At 39.9% G+C, this 22071-nt stretch overlaps 1 protein-coding gene across 1 annotated transcript in view; it reads right to left on the bottom strand.

The window, feature by feature from the left end:
• The window catches only part of LOC121713558 (SH3 and cysteine-rich domain-containing protein 3), a 79126-nt gene that overhangs the window by 5405 nt on the left and 51650 nt on the right, over positions 1 to 22071 (bottom strand). The window contains exons 5-11 of the mRNA XM_042098257.1: positions 18419 to 18516; positions 18286 to 18346; positions 18105 to 18202; positions 17157 to 17220; positions 14591 to 14640; positions 4271 to 4362; positions 2602 to 2653 (exon numbers count right to left, since the gene is read on the bottom strand). Coding sequence (XP_041954191.1) covers positions 2602 to 2653; positions 4271 to 4362; positions 14591 to 14640; positions 17157 to 17220; positions 18105 to 18202; positions 18286 to 18346; positions 18419 to 18516 — 515 coding nt within the window. The remainder of the gene's footprint in view (positions 1 to 2601; positions 2654 to 4270; positions 4363 to 14590; positions 14641 to 17156; positions 17221 to 18104; positions 18203 to 18285; positions 18347 to 18418; positions 18517 to 22071) is intronic.

Raw genomic sequence — 22071 nt, 5'->3', positions numbered from 1 at the left:
ATGGTGAATAAAACATTCACTTGTGATGAAGACTTGGATCTGTTATTCACCTATTCTAATTTTGAAGGAGAATATCTGACTTTTGGAGATGACATCGATCATCTTCTGTATTATAGTCACGGTGTGTCTGAATGAAGGTGCGTCTTTGCACGACCATGTCCACTAAGCATACAATGTTTATTTCGACCCTTTGTTTGGCAGTGGTAAACATGATGCTAGTGTCTGTAATGGTGGGGTAAAGACAGTAGGGATAGATCTGAAGAACTACAAAGTCTGAGATGGGAACGGATTTATTATCCTTCTTTATGGTAGGCTTTAGTAGGCTTTGTGATTATAGTAATAGTTTACTAATGTTGGTTTACATTTGACCTTTTTTCTTTTCATTTGTCATATGGATGTCATAATATTCTAATTAGATGAGTAATTTACCCCCTGAGTAGAGTGCATTTCCATACACTCTATTAAATAGGATGGAACAGTAGAGTGCACTCTAATAAATAGGATAACAGTAGAGTGCACTCTAATAAATTGGATAACAGTCTAACTAGATGTACCGCAGAGCGGTACAAAATATGACCGCCGCCCAGTCCAGCACATGTTTTCCACAAAAATAAGTCACGCTGAAAGGCATATATGATTCTAACTGTCTCACTGAATTGCATTATGCACACTCAATTCTCACTGGTATCTGCTAGACAACAAGTACCAAAACATGATTAGTTCATAGATTTCACATGTAAAATACATTTTATACAACCCCACCCCCATCTTGCCTGTTCATAATTCTGAGAAATTCTTGAATTGTGTGCATGTGTGCGTGTACATGTACATGTACATGTACATGTTTATGTTTATGTGTGTGTGGGTGGGTGGGTGTGTGTGTGTGTGTGCATGTGCTTGTGTGTTTGCCTGTTTATGTGTCTGTGTGTGTGCATGTGCATGCATTGCGTACAGTATATTTGTCTACTGTGTGAGTATATGTCATGTGTGCATATGGAATGGGTTTACATAACCCCTGGAGGCAAACATATGCAAAAAATTGGTCATCCTAGGCCCCGGTTTTTCAGTGTCCCGGGAATCCTTGTTGGTGTACGGTCACTAAATGTACACATAAATTATTTTATTAAGGCCCCCCATGAACGAAAGTCCACGAAACTTGGCATGCATTCGGAGGGTGTCATAATGATCCTACACTTTCAATTTCGTGCAGTTTTGACCATGTCAGCCAGAGATACCTGTGATTACAACACCTCATTTTTACTTTTTTGTGTTTAACTAGGTGGCGCTATACATTAAATGAGTGGTTATGGAATGGGTTGACATGGCCCCTTGAGATCAACATACAAAAAAAAAGGTCCTCCTAAACCTTACGGTTCTCGAGATATTCACAGAAAACTGTGTCTGCCCTACCCTCCTTTCAGGGGGTGCAGTCCAGCGGGGGGGCTACAGATCAAAACGAAAAACGATGGTTCCATGCTATCCATGTGGGGTTACATGCCCACCAAGTTTCGTGTACCCCGGTCTTACAGTGTCCCGGGAATCCTTGACGGAAATTTGGACATGCTGTAGCGGACCGCTCCATATTCTTTAGAATAAAAATGTATTACTTTAGGCTTATCCAACCGGGTTGCTTAAACGCAATTGGGGTTGTTAACGTCACGCAGTCAGCTGATGATAAAAGGCTGCTTGGCCTAACCTGCGGAGGAGAGCGCCAATTACCAGGAAGCTCTATCGGAGAGAGTGATTACCGAGGGCATGTGAGACATGGCGGGAGCATTTTAAACAGAAAATTTCACACTGGATAGTTACATTGGATTCCTCTGGATCGTACCCTTGTGGATTAATCCCTTTGAGGAATTACTATGAAGCAGCGTGGATCCTGAGCAAAATAGGACCGGCTCAAACTACTTTGTGTTGCGCACGACGGAATGTATCGGCAGCATGGTAAGATGTTTACCTTTCTCTTGTCGAGGTGTTGCGAAGATCCCTGGTTCAAGTCGTAGGCCTACTCTGCAGTTCCCCTGGCTAGTCTGCCGCTGGTAACTCAACACTCATCTCCGAGTTCACGTTTCCCTTCCGCCAGTAGCCTATACAACTAATTCAATATATTCCACAACTTTCCTTCAGTGACTCAGACTCTTCCATACTTTCCCTTTTTGTTTAAATATCATTTTATTTTCGATTGAATGGAGGGACAATGATTATGTAAGTTGTGTATGAATATTTTTGGTTTAATTTAAACTATCACAATATATGATTTGAAACTTATAAAACATGTTTGTGTTGTTTGATTTGTGTGATAGTTTCGCTGTAACAGTGGCTACATTTGAATTGGCATCAAATACTACCTGGCACCCCAGAGACGATTTAATCTCTAAATTTAAAAAATAAAATTCAGATTAGTCACGTTACAATGCGAAAAAGAAAAAATCTGACTAAACCTATATGACCGCCGCTTCGCTGCGCGGCGGTCATAATAAGAAGCCCAGTGATAACAGTACAGTGCATTTTCATGCACTGTAAAAAGAAGAAGAAAAAGAAGACGACTTTGTATAACAGAACAGTGCATTTTCATGCACTGTAATAAAACTGAAAACTCACCCTCCACCATTCTTCATTTGAATCATCTAAGACTGTTATTCGATCCCCGGGACTGCAGGAAAAGAGACACACAATTTAGGTATATCTGTAGTAGACAACTGTACAAGTTGTTATTTTCACTGATTTGTAACACTGTTCATCTGAATAATATCTATATATAATTGAATACACTGAATTGAAATCACTGAAATAATTCAATCCCATTTTTTAAAAAAAGGTTGTCATTTTTTGCTATTTAAATTTATTGACATTCAACATCAGAAAATATTTCCATAAGACATACATATTTCAGATACTGTATTTTTCACAAACCTCAATGTGTTACCTATCAGAGGTATACATACCTTTAGAGAAATAACAAATAAGTAAAAATATATAACTGCAAACGGTAATTATTTGGGTCCAAGCTAAATTGGAAGAAGTGCCCTTAAGATCGAGGAAATGGGACAAAGTATGAGCACATCAGTTTTATACGTCTATGTGAATCGGGTTGTGACATATTGACATGTGGCACTTTTAGCATCCCTATGTACGGAATTTGAGAAAATTTGGCAGGAAAAGGGGTGGCAATGGGAAAACTGAAAAGATTCAGTAGTTTACAGGAAATGAATATATTTTTTGTGCCATCTCCTGCAGGTCCTGAAATATGAGCTAAATGTAAATGTGCATATTATAGCGACATCTTGTGGCCAATTTGTGTCATATTTGATGCGTAACTTCTCTGTGTCATTATGAAGAAAATTATGTTTTATGAGGATCGGCCATCTACAATGGCATATATTGACAACTGAAATTTGATCGTAGTTCAATGTACCCTATTCCACGGTCTGCTCCTGTTGGTGAACTACACCTAAGCAAGTACAGTTTGCAATTCCACAGAAATGTATTCTAGTTGTGAACTGTTCTCTCTCTTTTACTCACTCCCTCTGCCTTGTCCTTTGACTTAACTGCCTGGTTTCTTTTAGTCAAGGGCATTTTGTCAGGTGAAATGTCAGTTATCAATGGTGCCATATAAGTAAATATGAGTTATAAACAAAAATCTGTAAGCTTTCAGTCCAAGACCTTCGTCAGACAGAATAATGTGATTCATTTATTGTTGCACAGATTTGAGTGAGCAAACCTTTCATTTACAGTATTTTACAGTTTCTTGACTCTCAGCACCTCAGCAAAGCTTACAAACTGACAACAAACAGTATCAACAGTCGGTCAGGAAACAATGTATGTGGGTCTACCTTTGCTGTAAATACGTTTCTGCATTTTCCCAACTGCATTTTTTGATGTTTGCAGATGTTACTGCTACTCTTTATCACAATAAGTTTCGGTTTTGTCTTCCCTTCTCATCGCTGATTGGCCTGACATTTTTCATGTCTAAGGGAAATGATTATGAACTGTGGTGTTTCAGACAAGATCTCCCTGAAAGGCTACTGCTGACCTCCTTTCCAAATAGAGTTTCTCTCTGAAGAAGACCTTTGTTAGACAGAATAATGTGATTAATTTATTGGTTGCACAGATTTGAGTGAGCAAACCTTTTATTTATTTTACAGTTTCTTGACTCTAAACTCCAGCACCTCAGCAAAGCTTACCAGAGGGGTATCTTCGTCTTTTGTTATGCTATATAAATAAAAAAAATTGAATTGCATGGGAAATGTTAAAGAGAGGTAACGCTTACTGGAAGTCCAGGTCATCTTTTTCAATGGCTTTGAAGCGATACAGGGCCATGTAGTAATGCGATTGAGAGAAGGTGCCAAGGTTCTTCTTATTCTAAAACATACAGAAACAACAGACATAAACCAATAAGTTGATTGGGAATCACAATTAATGCTAGCGATAAATACACTGATGATTTTTTAAATTATTATTAATCCCCCCTCCACTCGAACCAGCATGTCAGGCGATGGTGATTCAAAAGGACCAAGAATACATTAGTTAACACTCATCTAATTCAGTGTGTCCCAAACGTTTTTCTCTCGACACACCACCGTGATATTAAACATACAAAAATGACAAAACAACATGTCAATTGATGTGTATTGCCCCCTGTTGTGAATCCATGTTAGCTCAAGGATTGATCTTATACCACCATTGTTGCTCACCACTCTTCTTCTTCTTCAGGTACACAATCATTTTTAAAGGACTCATCCTTCTTAAATATTTTCTTAAGGTCTTTATCTGTGGTCGTAATGTTTGTCAACAAGTGAGCTGATTCAATTTGACCGCATTCAGGTTAGGCCATTGTTTTTTTGTGTTCTTCTCTCGGGATGTTCTGACGATTAACAGGAATGGCTTGTTGTGTGAAGACCTCTGGAAGTTCTATGAAGTCATCACCATCAAGGCTGAATACTTCCAGTCCACTCAATTTATACACTTTCACAGGCTTTTCATAACTGTTTGAAGTAGAATTTCAGTTTTTCTCTTGACAGTTGTTCCACTAGTTTCTCTATACAGAAGGTTGCGGAACTCCCGGAACGCATATGTTTCAATGGAATCCCTTGGTCGCCTTCTTTTGTTTCTTACATGTACTACTGAGATGTCCTTTAATCAAACAGACAAAACAAAATCCATGTTTCTTAAAGGGATATTCCACCATTTGGGGAATTACACTAATTTTCCACCTCCCCTTGAGTTAAACAATTGATTTAGATAGATAAATAGATAGATAGATAGATAGATAGATAGATAGATAGATAGATAGATACTTTATTGATCCTCAAGGGGAAATTCAAGAACATTTTTACCCAGGGACGTGCACAGGGGGGTTGCTCAGGTTGCCCGGGCAACTGCCCACATGCCCTTCTTGACTCATGTTGCCCTTCCAATAGGGAAATAAATAAATCATACAATGGATGCAGAATTTCGCGTACAGTGGGTCCCGATCAAGGTGATTCACGCAGCTGGGTGAAATGTAAGTACATCTGCAGCCACTTGGGGGCAGCATAGTCCGTTGTGGCGTTCCACTGCGTTTCTCTGTGTTTTTAGCAGCCCCTGCAACATACTAGTCCACTGTAGCCTACACTTTGTACATAATGTTAAACATAGTTTTTGATTCAGTGGCAAGATTTCTTGATTGTACAGTGCCTGTCTCTCAGTAATGTTTTAAAATGAGAGCTTCGTCAGCTGGCAGTAGGCTACTTTGTCAACTTCGAAAAGCTTCGTTCACCCGATGCCAGTCACTGATCGCAATTTCAAATTTCGGGAAGCTTCGTTCAATCTTTTTAAGTTTTAAGTGCAGTAGGCCCCTATCTGCCCCCTTTGGAATTATATCTCGAGCCTATTATAAGGTCGAGTGCTTTATATCAAAGATCCTTTACCCTCCCTGGTTATATCCTGGGATTCGGACGTGCTCAAAAAGAAAAGAAAAAAACACTTTTTTTATAGACGGTTATGAGGAGCAATATGAGTCGTGTCATTCAGACTCAACCCTCTTGTTGCTTTGATATCTTTTTTGTTGTCGTTTGAACGTCGGCAAGCAGGCATGTTGCGGTTGCAGTTTAAGTGAAATTTCTACAGTAGGCCTACAACATGCAACATGCTTGTTAGGCTGGGCTACTGTCAATGTACTTGTACAGGTAAATGTTCAACAATTGCTGGTGTACAGGCTATAATCAATTAGCTAAATCATTTGTCTAGCTGTTTAAAAAAAAATCGTGCTACATTCAAACGCAAAAGGTGCTTTGATATCTTTTTCGTTTGAACGTCGGCAAGCAGGCATGCTGCGGTTGCAATGAATGAGGATAATTGGTTTTATCTGCGGATTTATTTTTTGCATTATTTTGAATATGACTCGCTCCAGTCCCAACAGCACGTCTACTTTTTCAACACGCATCTAAGTTCTAACACACATATCCCCTCTCGCTTTCTCTCTCTCCATCCCTGCGCACGATGCTTTCTTAAAGGAGCTGCACCATCTTACAACAATTGCATCTACATTTTCATATTAGAATGTTTTGTCAAGTGTAAGCTTAAACTATCGTGATCAATTTAAGTTCCCGTGCCCCCGCTGAAAGTCTCATGCGCTTATCGTTACACTATCAAATCTATAAGTAACCGTGACAAATAGGGTATAAGATATATAAACTCATGCTATTGTATTATCATATATGTTTGGTAATGGCTCAGCTTTCTCTGATTGTTCTATTGACTTGGAAACTGCATCATGGAAGCAGTAAGTCAAGTCGCATCAAAAATAGTAGTGGCAGAACTCCAAAGTGACACCTTGTGGTTGTTTGTGTCAACTGCAGTTTGTGCCATTTCTGCTGAGAAAATGGGGTGCATGATTCCTGAAGGAACCCGTCCAAACTTAACTGGGATCCACTGTAGGCCTAGATAAAAAAAAAAAATCGCAAAGCCTCATTCAATTCCATTCGGACACCGAAAGTGAAAGTCAGTAGGGGAAGGGCAAACTCTGTGGCTGCAGCGCTGCACGCAACCGGCACCTGAGCTGAGCCTGCATAAGCGGCCCTAGAAGGAGATTGTCGCGGTTGTCGTATGAGACGACTCAACGTTGTCGGAAAAGGTGAGTTTGTGATGTATAACAAACGAACGATCATCGTCATCAAGTTTTATGAAATTAATTAAAATCTTCATAAATCCAGAGTTTGCCACGTTTAGCCTAAATAATCAGACAGATAGCTTGCAGAGACGCAGCCCGTTATCACATAGCCTATAGCTACTATTTTTTTGGTAGGCATTACACGAACTAAGCTACATGTCTGCTGATAGTTACAGTAGCAGTAACAGCAAAAATGTCCTGTCCTGAGTAGTGTCCCGAGACAGTTAGACACTGTCCCGAGACACCCAGACACTGTCCCGGGACAGTTAGCCACTGTCCTGTGACACCCAGACACTGTCCCGTGACACCCATGACTGTCCTGTAACACCCAGACACTGTCCCGTGACACCTATGACTGTCCTGTGACACCCAGACACTGTCCCGGGACAGTTAGCCACTGTCCTGTAACACCCTGACACTTTCCCGTAACACCCAGACACTGTCCCAAGACACCTATGACTGTCCTGTGACACCTAGACACTGTCCCGTGACACCCATGACTGTCCTGTGACACCTAGACACTGTCCCGTGACACCTATGACTGTCCTGTGACACCTAGACACTGTCCCGTGACACCCATGACTGTCCTGTAACACCCAGATACTGTCCCGTGACACCTATGACTGTCCTGTGACACCCAGACACTTAGCCACTGTCCTGGGACAGTTAGCCACTGTCCTGTAACACCCAGACACTGTCCCGAGACAGTTATCCACTGTCCTGTAACACCCAGACACTGACCAGAGACAGTTAGACACTGTCCCATGACACCCATGACTGTCCTCTAACACCCAGACACTGTCCCGAGATACCCAGACACTGTCCCGTGACACCCATGACTGTCCTGTGACACCTAGACACTGTCCCGTGACACCTATGACTGTCCTGTAACACCCAGACACTGTCCCGTGACACCGATGACTGTCCTGTGACACCTAGACACTGTCCCGTGACACCCATGACTGTCCTGTAACACCCAGACACTGTCCCGAGACACCCAGACACTGTCCCGTGACACCCATGACTGTCCTGTAACACCCAGACACTGTCCCGTGACACCGATGACTGTCCTGTGACACCTAGACACTGTCCTGAGACAGTTAGCTACTGTCCTGTGACACCAAGCCACTGTCCCGTGACACCAATGACAAATGTTCCAAATGTGAACCACTTTGAGCTGCATTCTGTGAATGAAAGGTGCTATAATTAAGCATATTGTTATTGTTATTATTATTATTATTATTATTATTATTATTATTATGTAGAATCATTTATGTCTTTGAATCATTGTACATGCTTACAGCCAACACTCAGTCAGATCAGTTAGTGTGTGGGCCAGTGCATGCCCGGAGACCCAGGCAACCCCTTAGCCAACACTTTGATAAACAATAATACCCACACCTGGGCCGACAGATAGATTGATAGATAGATAGATAGATAGATAGATAGATAGATAGACGCTTTATTTGTCATTCACACAACATGGGAGTATGAAGAGAACAAATACCTCTCGTCCTCCTCATCTCTCCTCACTGTTCCTCTCCCTCTGTTCAGGAAGAATTTTCTGATGTCCATCTCTGAATAGTTTATCAGAAGGCTATGTTTTACAGTAGGACAGCTTCACAAACAGTATAGGCTACTTTTACAGGACTCTCTACAGTATACAGTACGTAAATCATTATTAATGCTCCGTATGTGTGCATGCATCCTACGCATGGTGTGAGTGTGTGTGTGAGGGAGAGAGCACAAGCTGGTAAACTGTTGCTAAATTTAGGGTACAATGATGCTAAGCATTGAAAAACAGATGCTAATTATGTGGGCAACATTCTCTAACAGCGATCAACTTGTCATTTTTTCTGTCAAACAAGTTGTGAATTTGTTGTAACATTAAAACAGGGGACGACTTACTCTGTGCTCAAAGTGATGTGATGAGCTCCAGCGGTTTCCACTGTACAACGAAATGCTCGGAAGAATCATGTGAACGATTTTCATTGGTTGTTGCGTTCAATCTTACCCAGCTACAGAGGTGCTATTTCCTGATTGGCTATTATGCCCCCTTTCTTTTTTTCCTTGTTTATTTTTATTGGCTGGTAAGTGACAGGCTCGAGTCATGACTAAAGCAGGCACGGAGATGTGCTCATGAATGGCGTTTCCAGCGAGAGCAGCGCTAGAATTTTACTGGGGCACTGGAGACTTTTACTAAGGCACGTGCCCCAGTGAATAAGGTCTAGTGACGCCCCTGGTCATGAATATTAAGAAAATACATGAAATGTTCTTAAAATAATGGATGAAGTATAACTGAATAAATGAAAAATATGTTAGACCATTAGTGGCAAAATATTGGGGCATTTGTCGGCAACCCGCCAGCGGACCACCAGAGAACCGATGAGCAAAACGCCAGCGGACTGCCAGATTAGCTCCCAGTGGGCCGACAGTGGTCCGCCAGCCTCTTGCTATCTGGGTAATTATAGTACTACTTTATTGCAGGTTATGTGCAGTCTTAGTTTGTTATTAGCAATCTTCTTGAAAGAGTGTTCACTTTAAATTAACACATTGTGATCTCAATGATCAACATCAGTTTGAGTTTTCAGCAACTGTGCAATTGTATTGTCCCATCAAACATTTCAAAGTCTTTTCTCATTATGTCTGATCGTATAGGTTTGAAGACAATGCAAATCACTTCAATATGAAATGGTGGCAGATCTGGGTAGCCTAGACTGTGCTGAAAACAATATAGCATGTGTAAATGACACTTACAATGACCAGGATAAATGCTTATAACTAAAGATACTGAGAATGGCCAAACATAGAGTAGTGCTCATAGGGCTAAATAGAAAATGTAATTTATTTCCGTAAGGCACAAACCACATATTTTTCACATTTGCTCAGCCCCAGAGAATCCCTCCACCATGGCAATGATATTGCCAGATTCAGGACAGTCCTACACACACGAAAGGCAAGTCGAGCTGGCAGCTTGCAGTGGTGAGATACATGCCAAAATATATTAAAAAATGTATAATACGCTTTTTGTATTTTTATTATTTAAAAATCAAAATTAAATCAATGCAGGTATTAGTACATGAAATTGTGGCAGACTCTGCCGAAAAACAGTATATAGCATGTGTGTATGGCATTTACAATGACCAGGATAAATGCTTCTAGCTAAAGGTAGTGAAATTGCCCTTCGTATTCTATTTTCAACTGTTGATAAGTTAATAAATCCCCCCTCACAATTAGCGCCTGAACTTCTCTCAACTAATAAATGCAATGAGTTTTCATCTTTTTTTAAAGGTAAAATTGACAAAATCAGACTCAACATATCTGCTCAATTACAAATTCAACAACCTGAACTTCCAGCAACAAACAGAGGGAAACTAAACTTGATGTCAGAGTTCCGCTTGATAGACTACGAAACACTTGAAAAAACGGTAAAGAATCTCAGCTCTTCCACATGTGTCTTAGACACTCTGCCTACCAATTTCTTCAAAACTGTTTTTCACCTCATAGCGGCGGATGTCCTTCAAATTGTAAATGTATCACTGCTGTCTGGCACTTTTCCTAAGTCACTGAAAACAGCTGTTGTCTGCCAGCCTTTGAGTCACGCGCATAAACTAGACACCTCGGGTGCATAGACAATTCATGCAGACACTGCATCAAGTTCAAAAATCGAAAGAGACGGTAATGTTAAGAAAAGTCACAAAAAAGGACGTATCCCTCTGGTGCCGAAAACAGAAAGAAGAAAATGACAGAGGAGGAGAAAAACGAGCAAGATACAGGTATGTTTGCATTATTATTTACAGTATGTTTTGTGCTTGAGGTAGCTAGCTAGCTGTCATGATCTAATATAAGCCATCACCAGAGATAAATCCCCGCCATCAACAGAGAAATGTCTCCCATTAATATATATTTATCTAGGGTTATTTCAGATGTCAAGGATATTGGGATTGTTTTGGATGTTCAATCAAGCATGTACCTTAGCCATAGGTGGGCTTATGTTGTAAATTAAAGTTAGCTAGCTGACTGAAGTGGACATTAGCACTACAGTAGCTACATGAAAACGTACTGTAGCTGAAGGCAAATTTACTACAGAGGGATTGTTTCTGATTTCGCACCTGAAAGTGTTGATAGTTTATTACTGTTCTATAATATGTGACATAGTGGTAAGTCTGATAGCAACAGCAGGCTTGAGAAAATATACCATGTTGGGTGGGGAGACTTCTGTGATGAAAATAGACTTACATTTGATTAAGATAGTGGCAAGTGATGTAGCGGTGCTACCCTAATATTTAGGCTGCAGTAGATCACCATGTTAAGCGTTCACCATACTGCAATTAAGTATAGGCTACTTTTGATTATGCCTCATTTGCCAATAGAATATGAATTGTTACATGTGGAATTGCTTGTTAATGAGTGTAAGTAATGATAGCAAAATAAACTCATTCTGCTCGATCAAATATGCACTTATGCAATATTTTATTTTTTTTCAGAGACACTGTTGAAGTACTTTGGAGCACATCTCTACCACTACCTAACTCTACCTCATCAAGTGTCTGCCTCCATGGCTGATGACACAGAAGGTGAGGTTTTCTTGATGGCAAATGGTTACATAGCCAGTTAATATGACATGACACATTTAACATAGTTTTTGTTTTATTTATTTATGTATTTATTTAATCATTGCAGGTTCGTCCACTGCAGAGTTGCGGATACCTGAAAGCCAGGAACGAAGTAGGAATAAGTATCTATTTTTTGGGACATTTTATTTTTAATTATTAATGTTTGTCTATTTTTGTTTTATTTTGTAGTTGAAGATTGCTCATTTAATGCACATTTGCGGATTTGTTCTGCAAATCTGTTGAAAAACAAGTCATTAAACAGATGTACTTGTTTACAACAAATACAAATGCTGTTGTATTTTGTTATTTGTCAATTCAACTTCAGTAAACCACCCTTAGTGCTTCACTTTGAATATGAATGTTTCAAATAAATCTGTAAATAATAAATCAATAAGTACCCTCTAAGATTAAAAGGTGACAGGGTTGGGGTAAATAACAACTAATACATTGGTTTACCAAGCACTTGGGGCCAGAAGTCTAGAGCGGAGCCCCAAAACATTTTTGGCATGTGAGCAAGGATGGATTACTGAATGAGCCTACTGAGTCCTTATGCATCTGTGTCCAGGGGGACAGTAGTTCATAATCAGTCACTTATTAATACATAACCTTACTGTATTAATTTATAATATGACATTATAGTGTGAAGTTGTCAATTATCGCCAAGCACAGGTGACTCTGCGTTGTGGGAGGGGGCCCCCAAATCAAATTCTGCTTAGGGCCCCCAAAAGGCTCGGGCCGGCACTTCAGATGACACACAAATTTACTTAGCTCTATCACCAAACGACTATGGTCCTCTTGAATCTATGTGTCAGTGTATAGAACAAATCAACACCTGGATGTCTCAAAATTTTCTTCAGCTGAACAAAGAAAAAACTGAAGTAATTATATTTGGTAAAAATGAGGAAAGATTTAGGGTTGCCACTCTCCTTGACACAAAAGGGTTGAAGGCAAAGGATACTGTTAAAAATCTTGGTGTATTAATTGACAGTGATCTAAATTTCAACAGCCACATGAAAGCGATAACTAAATCAGCTTTTTACCACCTCAAAAATATTGCCAAACTCAGAGGGCTGATGTCAAAACATGACTTAGAAAAACTCATTCATGCATTTATCTCCAGCAGGGTTGATTACTGCAATGGACTGTTCACAGGCCTTCCTAAAAAGACTATTAGGTGATACAAAATGCAGCAGCTAGGACTCTAACAAAAACTAAAAGAACTGACCACATTACTCTTAACATAATTCTTAAGTCCTTGCACTGGCTTCCAGTAAGTCACAGAATTGACTTTAAAGCACTATTGCTTGTTTATAAATCAGTAAATGGAGCAGGACCTAAATACTTGTCAGACATGCTTCAGCAGTACACACCTTCTCGTCCTCTCAGGTCCCAGGTGAAAAACCTGCTAGTAAAACCTACAGTTAGAACTAAACATGGTGAAGCAGCTTTTAGCTGCTATGCGGCTCAGCTGTGGAACCAACTTTCGGATGACATTAAAAATGCCCCAACTGTAGCCAGTTTTAAATCTAGACTTAAGACCAAACTGTTCTCAGATGCTTTCTGCTAACTGTGCCGAGTTACAAATTCTGAATCTGCCTTGATAATTATTCTACTTTGTCTTAGTAGTGCTGGACACTCTTTGCATGTCCAGAAGCAACTGAAGGAAGCTTAAAATAATGTGCACCACACATGTGGCTGGGACTAACTGTTTATCGTGACACCGGTTCGAGAACACCCTCCATTTCTGGCTATAGTACACTTGCGTAGAGGAAACTCTGGTACTCTGTATGGTTTGCATAACTGCCTCATCTAACTCCTGAGGGAGGGGCTGAGCAGCGGCCATGCCCCCAGTTCTGACTTGGGGTGCCAGATCTGTCCGATCTGTCCATCTATCTGAGACAGGAGATCTGCCCTGACTGAAAGGGGCCATGGCTACCCTTGAAGCAGGCGGAGGAGAGCGGGAAACCAGCATCTCCCCGGCCACCTCGGGGCTATCAGCAGGACCTTTTGACGGCCTGTGTGAACCCTGTGGAGTAAATGGGGGATCAGGAGAAGAGAAGGGAAGGGATACAGCATGTCTACCGGCCAGTCTTGGGACAGAGCATCCAAGCCAAGCGGTGCCCCGTGGCCCCACTCCTCCCTTTCGATGGACACCAGAATCTGATGAGTGGTGAGCATCTTGAATGGCCAGACAAAAAGGTAAAAGAAGCACACATTGGCTTTCTCCGCTCTACTGTAGCCACTCCCCCTCTCGAATAGCCCAGGCTACTTTGGACTTGAACACTTTGAATAAACCAACGACAACTCCAACTGCAAGGTCCCAAATTGAAAGTAGCGATAGGATGATGGTCCCGAATTTAAGGACGTTTCAGAATGCCACACAGCTAGACGACGAGTGGCATGTCACTTATTCTACCAAAGACTGTTTCTGAGTCACATCATTGCAAATCTCAAATGATGAGATGAGAATTCTATATCATTAAGTTATTCAATAGGCTAAACATAGCCTTACATTAAAGCTTTACACTTATGTCTTTTCGATTAGCTACAGACAACAAATAGCAGACAGAGCGTGATGTCACTTATAGGCTACCAGAGATAGTTGAGTCACCTTGTTGCAAATTTCATACGATGAGGCATGTAATTGAGCTATGGGTTTTCTACAGGAATGGCATGTTTGAACGGGCACTGCACTAGTTGTAACAATTATAGGACAGATAATGGAAGTTACTGGTAGAATGTCCATTAAAATTGTGAGAATCAGACCAACAGTTTTACTTTCACTTTCATTCTACTGTACATATTTTCCTTGTAATATGAGTACCTTGTCATCTGCTGCTGTCTTGTCTCCTTTCTTGTCTCCATCTTGCTTTGCTGTTAAGAAGGTCAGCAGTATTAGTAAAGAATGTCATGTTTATTGGTGTGAGAAAATACAACATGGCAGTCAATAACTTTTAAATTTTACTTACTAATACATTTAGTCAGATATCTGGAGCAAACTGATTAGCTGTCTTGATTTTGCTACACCCATTAGGTTCCTTAGTGGGCTACTCAAAGATTTTTACACATCCAAGTCCAAGGCCTGTCAGACACTTTTGAGGTTATCTGTAAACATTGATATTTCCATATATTTCACCTATCTACACTCATTGATGCAAAAGTGACACTTGACACTTGATTCTTGAAATCTTCAGCAATCATTATAAGAGAGTAAAAGGAATGTAATAAAAAAATATTTAAACTTTATGTAAACACAGACTTATTTTCAAAGGTGCTCAAACATTGTAAAAAACACATCATAAACATTTCTGGCCAAGACTTTTGAGCTCTGAATCTTGTAAATATAGTTGTCGGCTACACATAGGTGATATAAACATTCAAAAATGTTATGTAGTTTCACTATAAAGAATTAAAACTTTAGTGTAACATTTTTTAACCTAAAGCCAACAAGCCTACACAATGAATATTGATGATGTTGGCAGGCACATGGATCAAAGGTTCCAACATCCAATAAGCCAAAACATAAATAAAGCGGTTGCTATGCTGGTTTCTAGGGTAATCATGTTGGTTGCTATGGTGGTTGTGGTTGCTAGATTCACATTATAGTGGTGGTTGCTAGGTTGTTGCTGTGCTAATTAGCATTGTTGCTAGGGTAATTTGGATGGTTGCTAGGGCATTGCTATGCAAAATAACATGGTTGCTATGGTGGTTGCTAGGGTAATCAAGTTGGTTGCTATGTGGTTGCTAGGTTGACATGATAGTGGTGGTTGCTAGGGTGTTGCTATGGTACATATGGTGGTTGCTATGCTTAATAATGTGGTTGTTATGGTGGTTGCTAGGGTAATTATGTTGGTTGCTATGCTTAATAATATGGTTGCTATAGTGGTTGCTAGGGTAATCATATTGGTTGTTATGGTGGTTGCTAGGTTAACATAATGGTGGTGGTTGCTAGGTTGTTGCTAGGGTAATTAAGATGGTTGCTAGTAGTGTTAATTTCGTCAGACGAGACGAGAGGAAATATGTTCGTCAACGACCTTTTTTTTTTCATGACTAAGACGAGACGATGAAGAGAGACGGCAGTAATGTCCTGAAACACTGACTAAGACTATCTTAAGATGCATTATTGTTGACGAAAAAAGACAAGACTAAAATGTTTTGCATGAAATAAAAACTAAGATAAAATTCATTTTCGTCTACAAAAACAGAATATCTAGCTGTTACGTTTTCAAAATATTCCGAATGAGTTCATACGCAACAGCTTTCCTGTAGGCTAGTCTACGTGCTGTTGCTGCAACCCTGTGGCTGCAACATGAAACTACATGGAACAAGAACACTGGAGATTTCTGCCAGAGTTCGCAAGCTAACTACCTAAGCTTTATGCCACAATGCTACATACCCAGAAGTTGAAGCTTCTCTCATACAAATTAACATCCCCCAGAATGTCCATACGAAAATGTTCATCATGTAATGTCAACTATTTAACTAGTTAGACTGATGATGCAAAGTTTACTAGCAAGTAAGCTAATATGGAAAGTTCGCTAGCAAGTTAGCTATGGCTAAGATGGAGAGTCTGTTTGGGGAGTGTGTTGTGTTTGGGCGCATATCGCCATCTAGCGAGGCGGAGTAAAACATTAATACTTTGGCCTATGACAGTGTTTCTCCAACTTTTTCAGTTTCAGGACCACTTAACTAACCCTAGCTAAAAAAAAAGACCTACTTCAACAGTAGCCTATAATTAGTCTACACAATAGGCCTACTCACTGAACCACCTTGCTTATTGTCTTTGCACTTTGCTTATTGTGTGGATTCATACTGTATGATTTAAACTGGCATATCTTACATAGACAGTGTTGCAGAACTGTTTTTACATACAAGTTGGTTCAATATTGCAAACAACTCATATTATATTTTATATATATATAGCAAGACGTTGGCACAGTGTCATATTCAAATACAAATACAATTATCACAACACTATCATTATATTTATAACATTGTATCACACACTTTTCATTCTTTCATTTAATTCTTTCTTTCATTCTTAAAAGAAAAAAAAAACCTCTGGTAACCTTAGTGTTGCTAAGCCAAATCTTGGTGTTGCTATAGCAACAGCAAGCAACACCAAAGCACAGCCTCTGAGTGCCCGCAAATGCACGAATGGTTCTGTATGTAGCTACTATAGGCCCTACATACATTTTGATAATGATAACTAGGTGTGTGTATAACATCTGGTATTAAAATAATCAACTGAATAAAATACCCATTCCTCATGTGAGTTATACATCCCCCTTAATGCAACTTCCATTTTCAGTCCCACAAGTTCCCATCTGTACTTACAGTACAATAGCCTGTCCAATGCCTGTCCACACCTAAGCAGTAGACCTACTTACTTTCCTCACCCTCCTCCTCTTCCTTTGGTTGTTGTGCATCTTCCTCTTCCATTATCATCATCATCTTTTAGAGGGAAAAAAACTGATGAGACTTTAAAGTTGTTGAGATTGAATCACTACACTAATAGTAGTGATCTCTGTTAACTCAGTTATTAAAGGTGCTCTAAGCGATGTCATACGTCTTTTAGGCTAAAACATTTTTTGTTTTGCCAGCATGTCCACCTGGTGGCCCAACCAGTTACACCAGCAAAGACCCGCAAGATCTGGAAGTAAATCAGCAAAGAGCAGCTAAAACAAGCTAAATCCAGCTACCAATTGAATGGACATTATTGTTTATTATTGCTTTTTCCCTTTTTTCATTGCTTATTTTATTAGGCTATTGATTTAATTGACATTGTTGTTTATTATTGCTATTTTCCTTATTATAGTTTGACCAACATTCTAATCTGTTCCCTGTTAAATGTTAAATATTATGTTTTTGTATTTGTGTGTTGCTTTGGACAAAGGCATCTGCAAAATCCCATAACCATAACCATACCAGCATAAGCTGGTTTCTAGCTGTTTTTTTCAGCAGGGGTATAAATTGTTTATTAGCACAAGCAGTCAATCATATACCTCTGTTTTCTTTGGTTGCTGATACAGTTATAACTTTGATACAGTTTCTTTGCTATCTTTCCCATCTTTGTAAGGCTCCTGTCGATGTTGCACACCTCTTGTAATGTATACTGAACCTCTTCAGTAGCACAACAAGTGGTCTACTTTGACGTTAGCTTCTGCCCCCACATGGTAGCTTTGTAGCTGCCTAGCCATTCTTGCCACTAGCGTGACAGCTACATCAATGTTGAACCATTTTTTTAAATTAATTTTTCCTTGTCGACAGTACTCAAGTACCTCTAACAGCAGGGATCTAGGTAGGAACAGTTTTTTCCATTGAATGATACCCCTTACATTTTTTTTGTCCTCGGAATTCTTTTTGCGCTCTTTGTTGGCCATAATAACGCCCACACGCAAGGTGTCAAACACAGGATCAGAACGGTGTGACTGGCCTAGAACACACATAATCAAGAAATCACAGGCATGTATCCACACGCAAAAATATCATTACAATGTAAGTTTTGACAATGCTTACCTGGGTTATTTATCTCCTGGTCATATAGTGGTGAGCTGTAAGCTCTTCTAAATCCAGGAGGCTACATGGACAAACAGTAAATGTAAAACAAATCTTTCTTTTTCTGAATATCAAGAATAAAGGAATAACTTACAATTTTTCCAAAGCATCTTTGGAACTCCACGTAGGACTGACATTGATGATGAATACTGGTCTTGCAGTTTTTGCACCGAATGCAAAACTTGTTGTTCACTGAGGGAAAGATGGACAGTATGGAATAATATATTCAGTGAAATTGATAGTCAAGTCAAGTTGATTTATATAGCGCATTTTATACACAGAGGTCATTCAATGTGCTTTACATAAACAAAAGCAAACAGTAATAGCATGTACAAGCATAGAAGGGCAATTGTCAAAGAATGTTTAAAAAGTAAAAATCATAATAAAAAAAAAAAAAAAAACACACAAGGTAAAAGCATTTAAAAATAAAGAATAATTTAAATAAAACATAAAAGACAAGGTAGAATAATTAAAAGACAGATTCAGAATCTTTAACTCAGTGCAGTTAGCAGAAGGCATCTGAGAACAGTTTGGTCTTTAGTCTAGATTTAAACTGCCTACAGTTGGCGCCTTTTTTTTGATGTCATCCAAACGTTGGTAACAGAGCTGAAGCGCAAAGCAGCTAAAAGCTGCTTCATGTTTAGTTCTGACAGCAGGTTTTACTAACCGTTTTTCTCCTATGATCTGGGAGGTCTAGAAGGTGATAACTGCTGAAGCATGTCTGATATTTACGTCCTGCTCCATTTACTGATTTATAAACAAGCAGTAGTGCTAATATGAATTGATGTTTTGTCAACCATGTTAAAGTATTTTGGCGATCTTTGTTATACTGCTGTCTTGTCATTTGCGAAACTTTATGCAGTAGAACTACACGCAGTAGGCATGCAGGACATAATGTTTGCCTGGGCCATGGACATACATCTTTCTTTCGAAAACAGAAATGGTGAGGCAAGGTAGGCAAGAGAGATATATTGCTGGTCAAAACGTTAGCGTAAGAACTGGTTTATAATGCTGAATGAAGCACAAAGCTTTACTAAAGCACATCCACTGTTTAAAGTCACAAACACAACGAACTAAGGTAACTTTTATGCATGCGCGAACCTATACATCTACCGGTAGATATGGCTGTGTAGTCTGTGCCATAACATTCCTACAGGCTGCCCGTTTTGGCTGTCATACTTTTAAATGGCTTCGCAAGAAGTAGGCCTACATAGACCATAACTTGTACTACTGTCATCTTTAAGAACTTTTCCCAATATTTCCCATAGCCTATATCGCTTTTCCTGAAGGGGTGTCTTTATTATTTTAACTCGCGTCTTCAGCTTCTTTACTGTTGACTTTACTGTATTGATGCTTTATTGTATTGATGCTAGCCTTCTCGTGATATTTTAAGTAGGCCTCTTTGTAGAAAATATATATTTAATTAATTTTAACTGACCCGCCCGCAAATGATCCGAATATAATTAAAATATTTTGTTTATGACTCATAACCGCGGGTGACCGCGGTCATCCGCGGGCGACCGCTTCATTTCGGGCAGACCGCGCAACACTGCTATGTACCACTCAGCCATGGCACATGTGATGAACCACTCTTTTCTTCTCATCACAACCACAGCTGTGTGTGTGTGTGTGTGTGTGTGTGTGTGTGTGTGTGTTGTGTATGTGTGTGTTGTGTGTGTGTGTGTGTGTGAGAGATTTGACTTTGGCTAGATGTATGTAAGCATGTGCTGTACGGTGAATATATGTGCAATGATGTGTGTAATGTCTTTGTGTTTTTTTTTTATTCTGTATTTATGTATGTATACTACTGGACACCTTAATTTCCCTTGGGATTAATAAATGATACTCTACTCTACTCTACTCTACTCTCTACTCTACTAAATGTTTGTTTATGTTTATGTCATTTACCTGAAGTTATTAATCCTGGTTATGTAATTGTTTGAGACCAGGGATGTAGTGGAGGCTAACCGCAAGTAAATGCGGTTTATCCACCTCTGAAATTTCAGAAATAGTAAATGGTAAATGAAGCACATGGAGAAGCAGTCATCATCAGCTAGTCTGTACTTTAGCTTTTCTCTTTCCTTCCAACAATTGATTTTTGCTCTTCAGAACAGACACAATTTCTTTAAGACTGCAAGGGAAGCTCGAGCTTGTGGTAATTGGGGAGCTTCCCTTGCAGTCTCCCTTGCAATTGCCGATCGTGATAGGCTTCCCCTAAAATGTCAAAAAAAAGAATGGTGAAATACTATGTACTATTGTGTTAAGATTTTATTGACCAAAAATGCGTTAGAACACGTTCATCTCGAAGACGAGTGTTCGTTCAGAATCAGCATTTCCCTGTTGAAGCTTGGCGTCCATGGACTTCAACTGGGCTGCTTTGAACAGAAATTAGACGGTCATTGGATAAATGCTGCGATTATGTCCCGCCCACAGACGCTCAGCATCTCTGGGGGCGAATGGAGGAGTGGGCTGGCCTGGACTCCGGGCTTCTGCGTGATGATTGGAGGGTCTGTTCGAAAGACTGCATCTCCTTTTGATTGACAGCAATTTTGTACTGTAAAAAGTCGCCGAAGCTATTCAAGCTCAGTCCCATCGCAGATTTTGCAAGTGTAGTCGAAAGACAAGACAAACTGCTGCAACCTATTTCTTCGTATTTGCTTGTCGAAATTGCTAGCCAATTTCCATCGTACATTTCATACACTTATACACCACATTCCTTGTTTCAGTTCAACCCAATTCCCACATTTCCTCCTTTGAGTTTAATATTGTTGTTATATCATTCTTTCATTCATTCATTCATTCATACAGTAGGCTAGGCTAGTGTCGTAGAAGTAAACTAGCCAGCTAGCAAACGGCACACAATGGCAAACAATGCTAATATTGTCGACCTGATTTTGGTGAAGCCATTTGCCACTAAATCAACACATGAGATTGATTTAGTGCAAAACATAGGGAAAAGTAACAGGTCTTTTCAGCTCTCCTGGTATGAACATGGTATAAGTTAGTATCTCTAGTATCTCTCATTGTATAAGTTAGCTGGCTGATTGGAAGTCCTGTGACAAAGAAAATGTACTGCTGGCCATGCCTCTTGATGAAACCATCTCACGGATGTGTTACATTTGGTCAAAGGTGGGGTTTGGAGATCTGTCTAACTTTGACAGGGCATATAAAAGGCATGAAACGAGCAATGAACATGTGAGTGCATGTGCAAGACTAAGTTGTATGGGCAGGATCAGGATTGAGCATGCAATCAATGAAGGTGCTCGCATTTAAGTGGCTAAACCTAATGAAGCAGTCGAACAAAACAGGGCCTTCCTAAACCGCCTTATTGATGTGACATCCTTGCTTGGCCGGCAGGAGCTGTCATTTATCGGACATGATGAGTAGTGAATCAACCAACAAGGGGAATTTCAGGGAGTTCACTCATTAGTGGCAACAATTGGAGCTACATCTGCAGGTGTAGAAAGGAGCTTCTCCTGTTTAAAGCGGCTCAAGTCCGTTTAAGCAGCCTAGCTCTGCTAGCCACTGAGAGGACATTGGTCAAGTCACTGGAAAAGACGTCTAGTTGGTACGACAGGGTTACAGAGCATTTTCTTGAAAAGGAACGTAGGGCAGAATTTACGTATAAATAAATGGACAATTATTTATGATGTAGGCCGAAAATGAGCTTCCCCTCTTTGAAAGACCAGCAGCTTCAGAGCTTATACTGCTTCAGAGTATACTAAGACATCCCATATGTAGCTACTG

This window comes from Alosa sapidissima, chromosome 7 (assembly GCF_018492685.1).
Source record: "Alosa sapidissima isolate fAloSap1 chromosome 7, fAloSap1.pri, whole genome shotgun sequence".
Lineage (NCBI taxonomy): Eukaryota > Metazoa > Chordata > Actinopteri > Clupeiformes > Clupeidae > Alosa > Alosa sapidissima.
The sequence above is the reverse complement of the archived record's forward strand: the minus strand, read 5'-3'. Positions and strand labels throughout refer to the sequence as shown.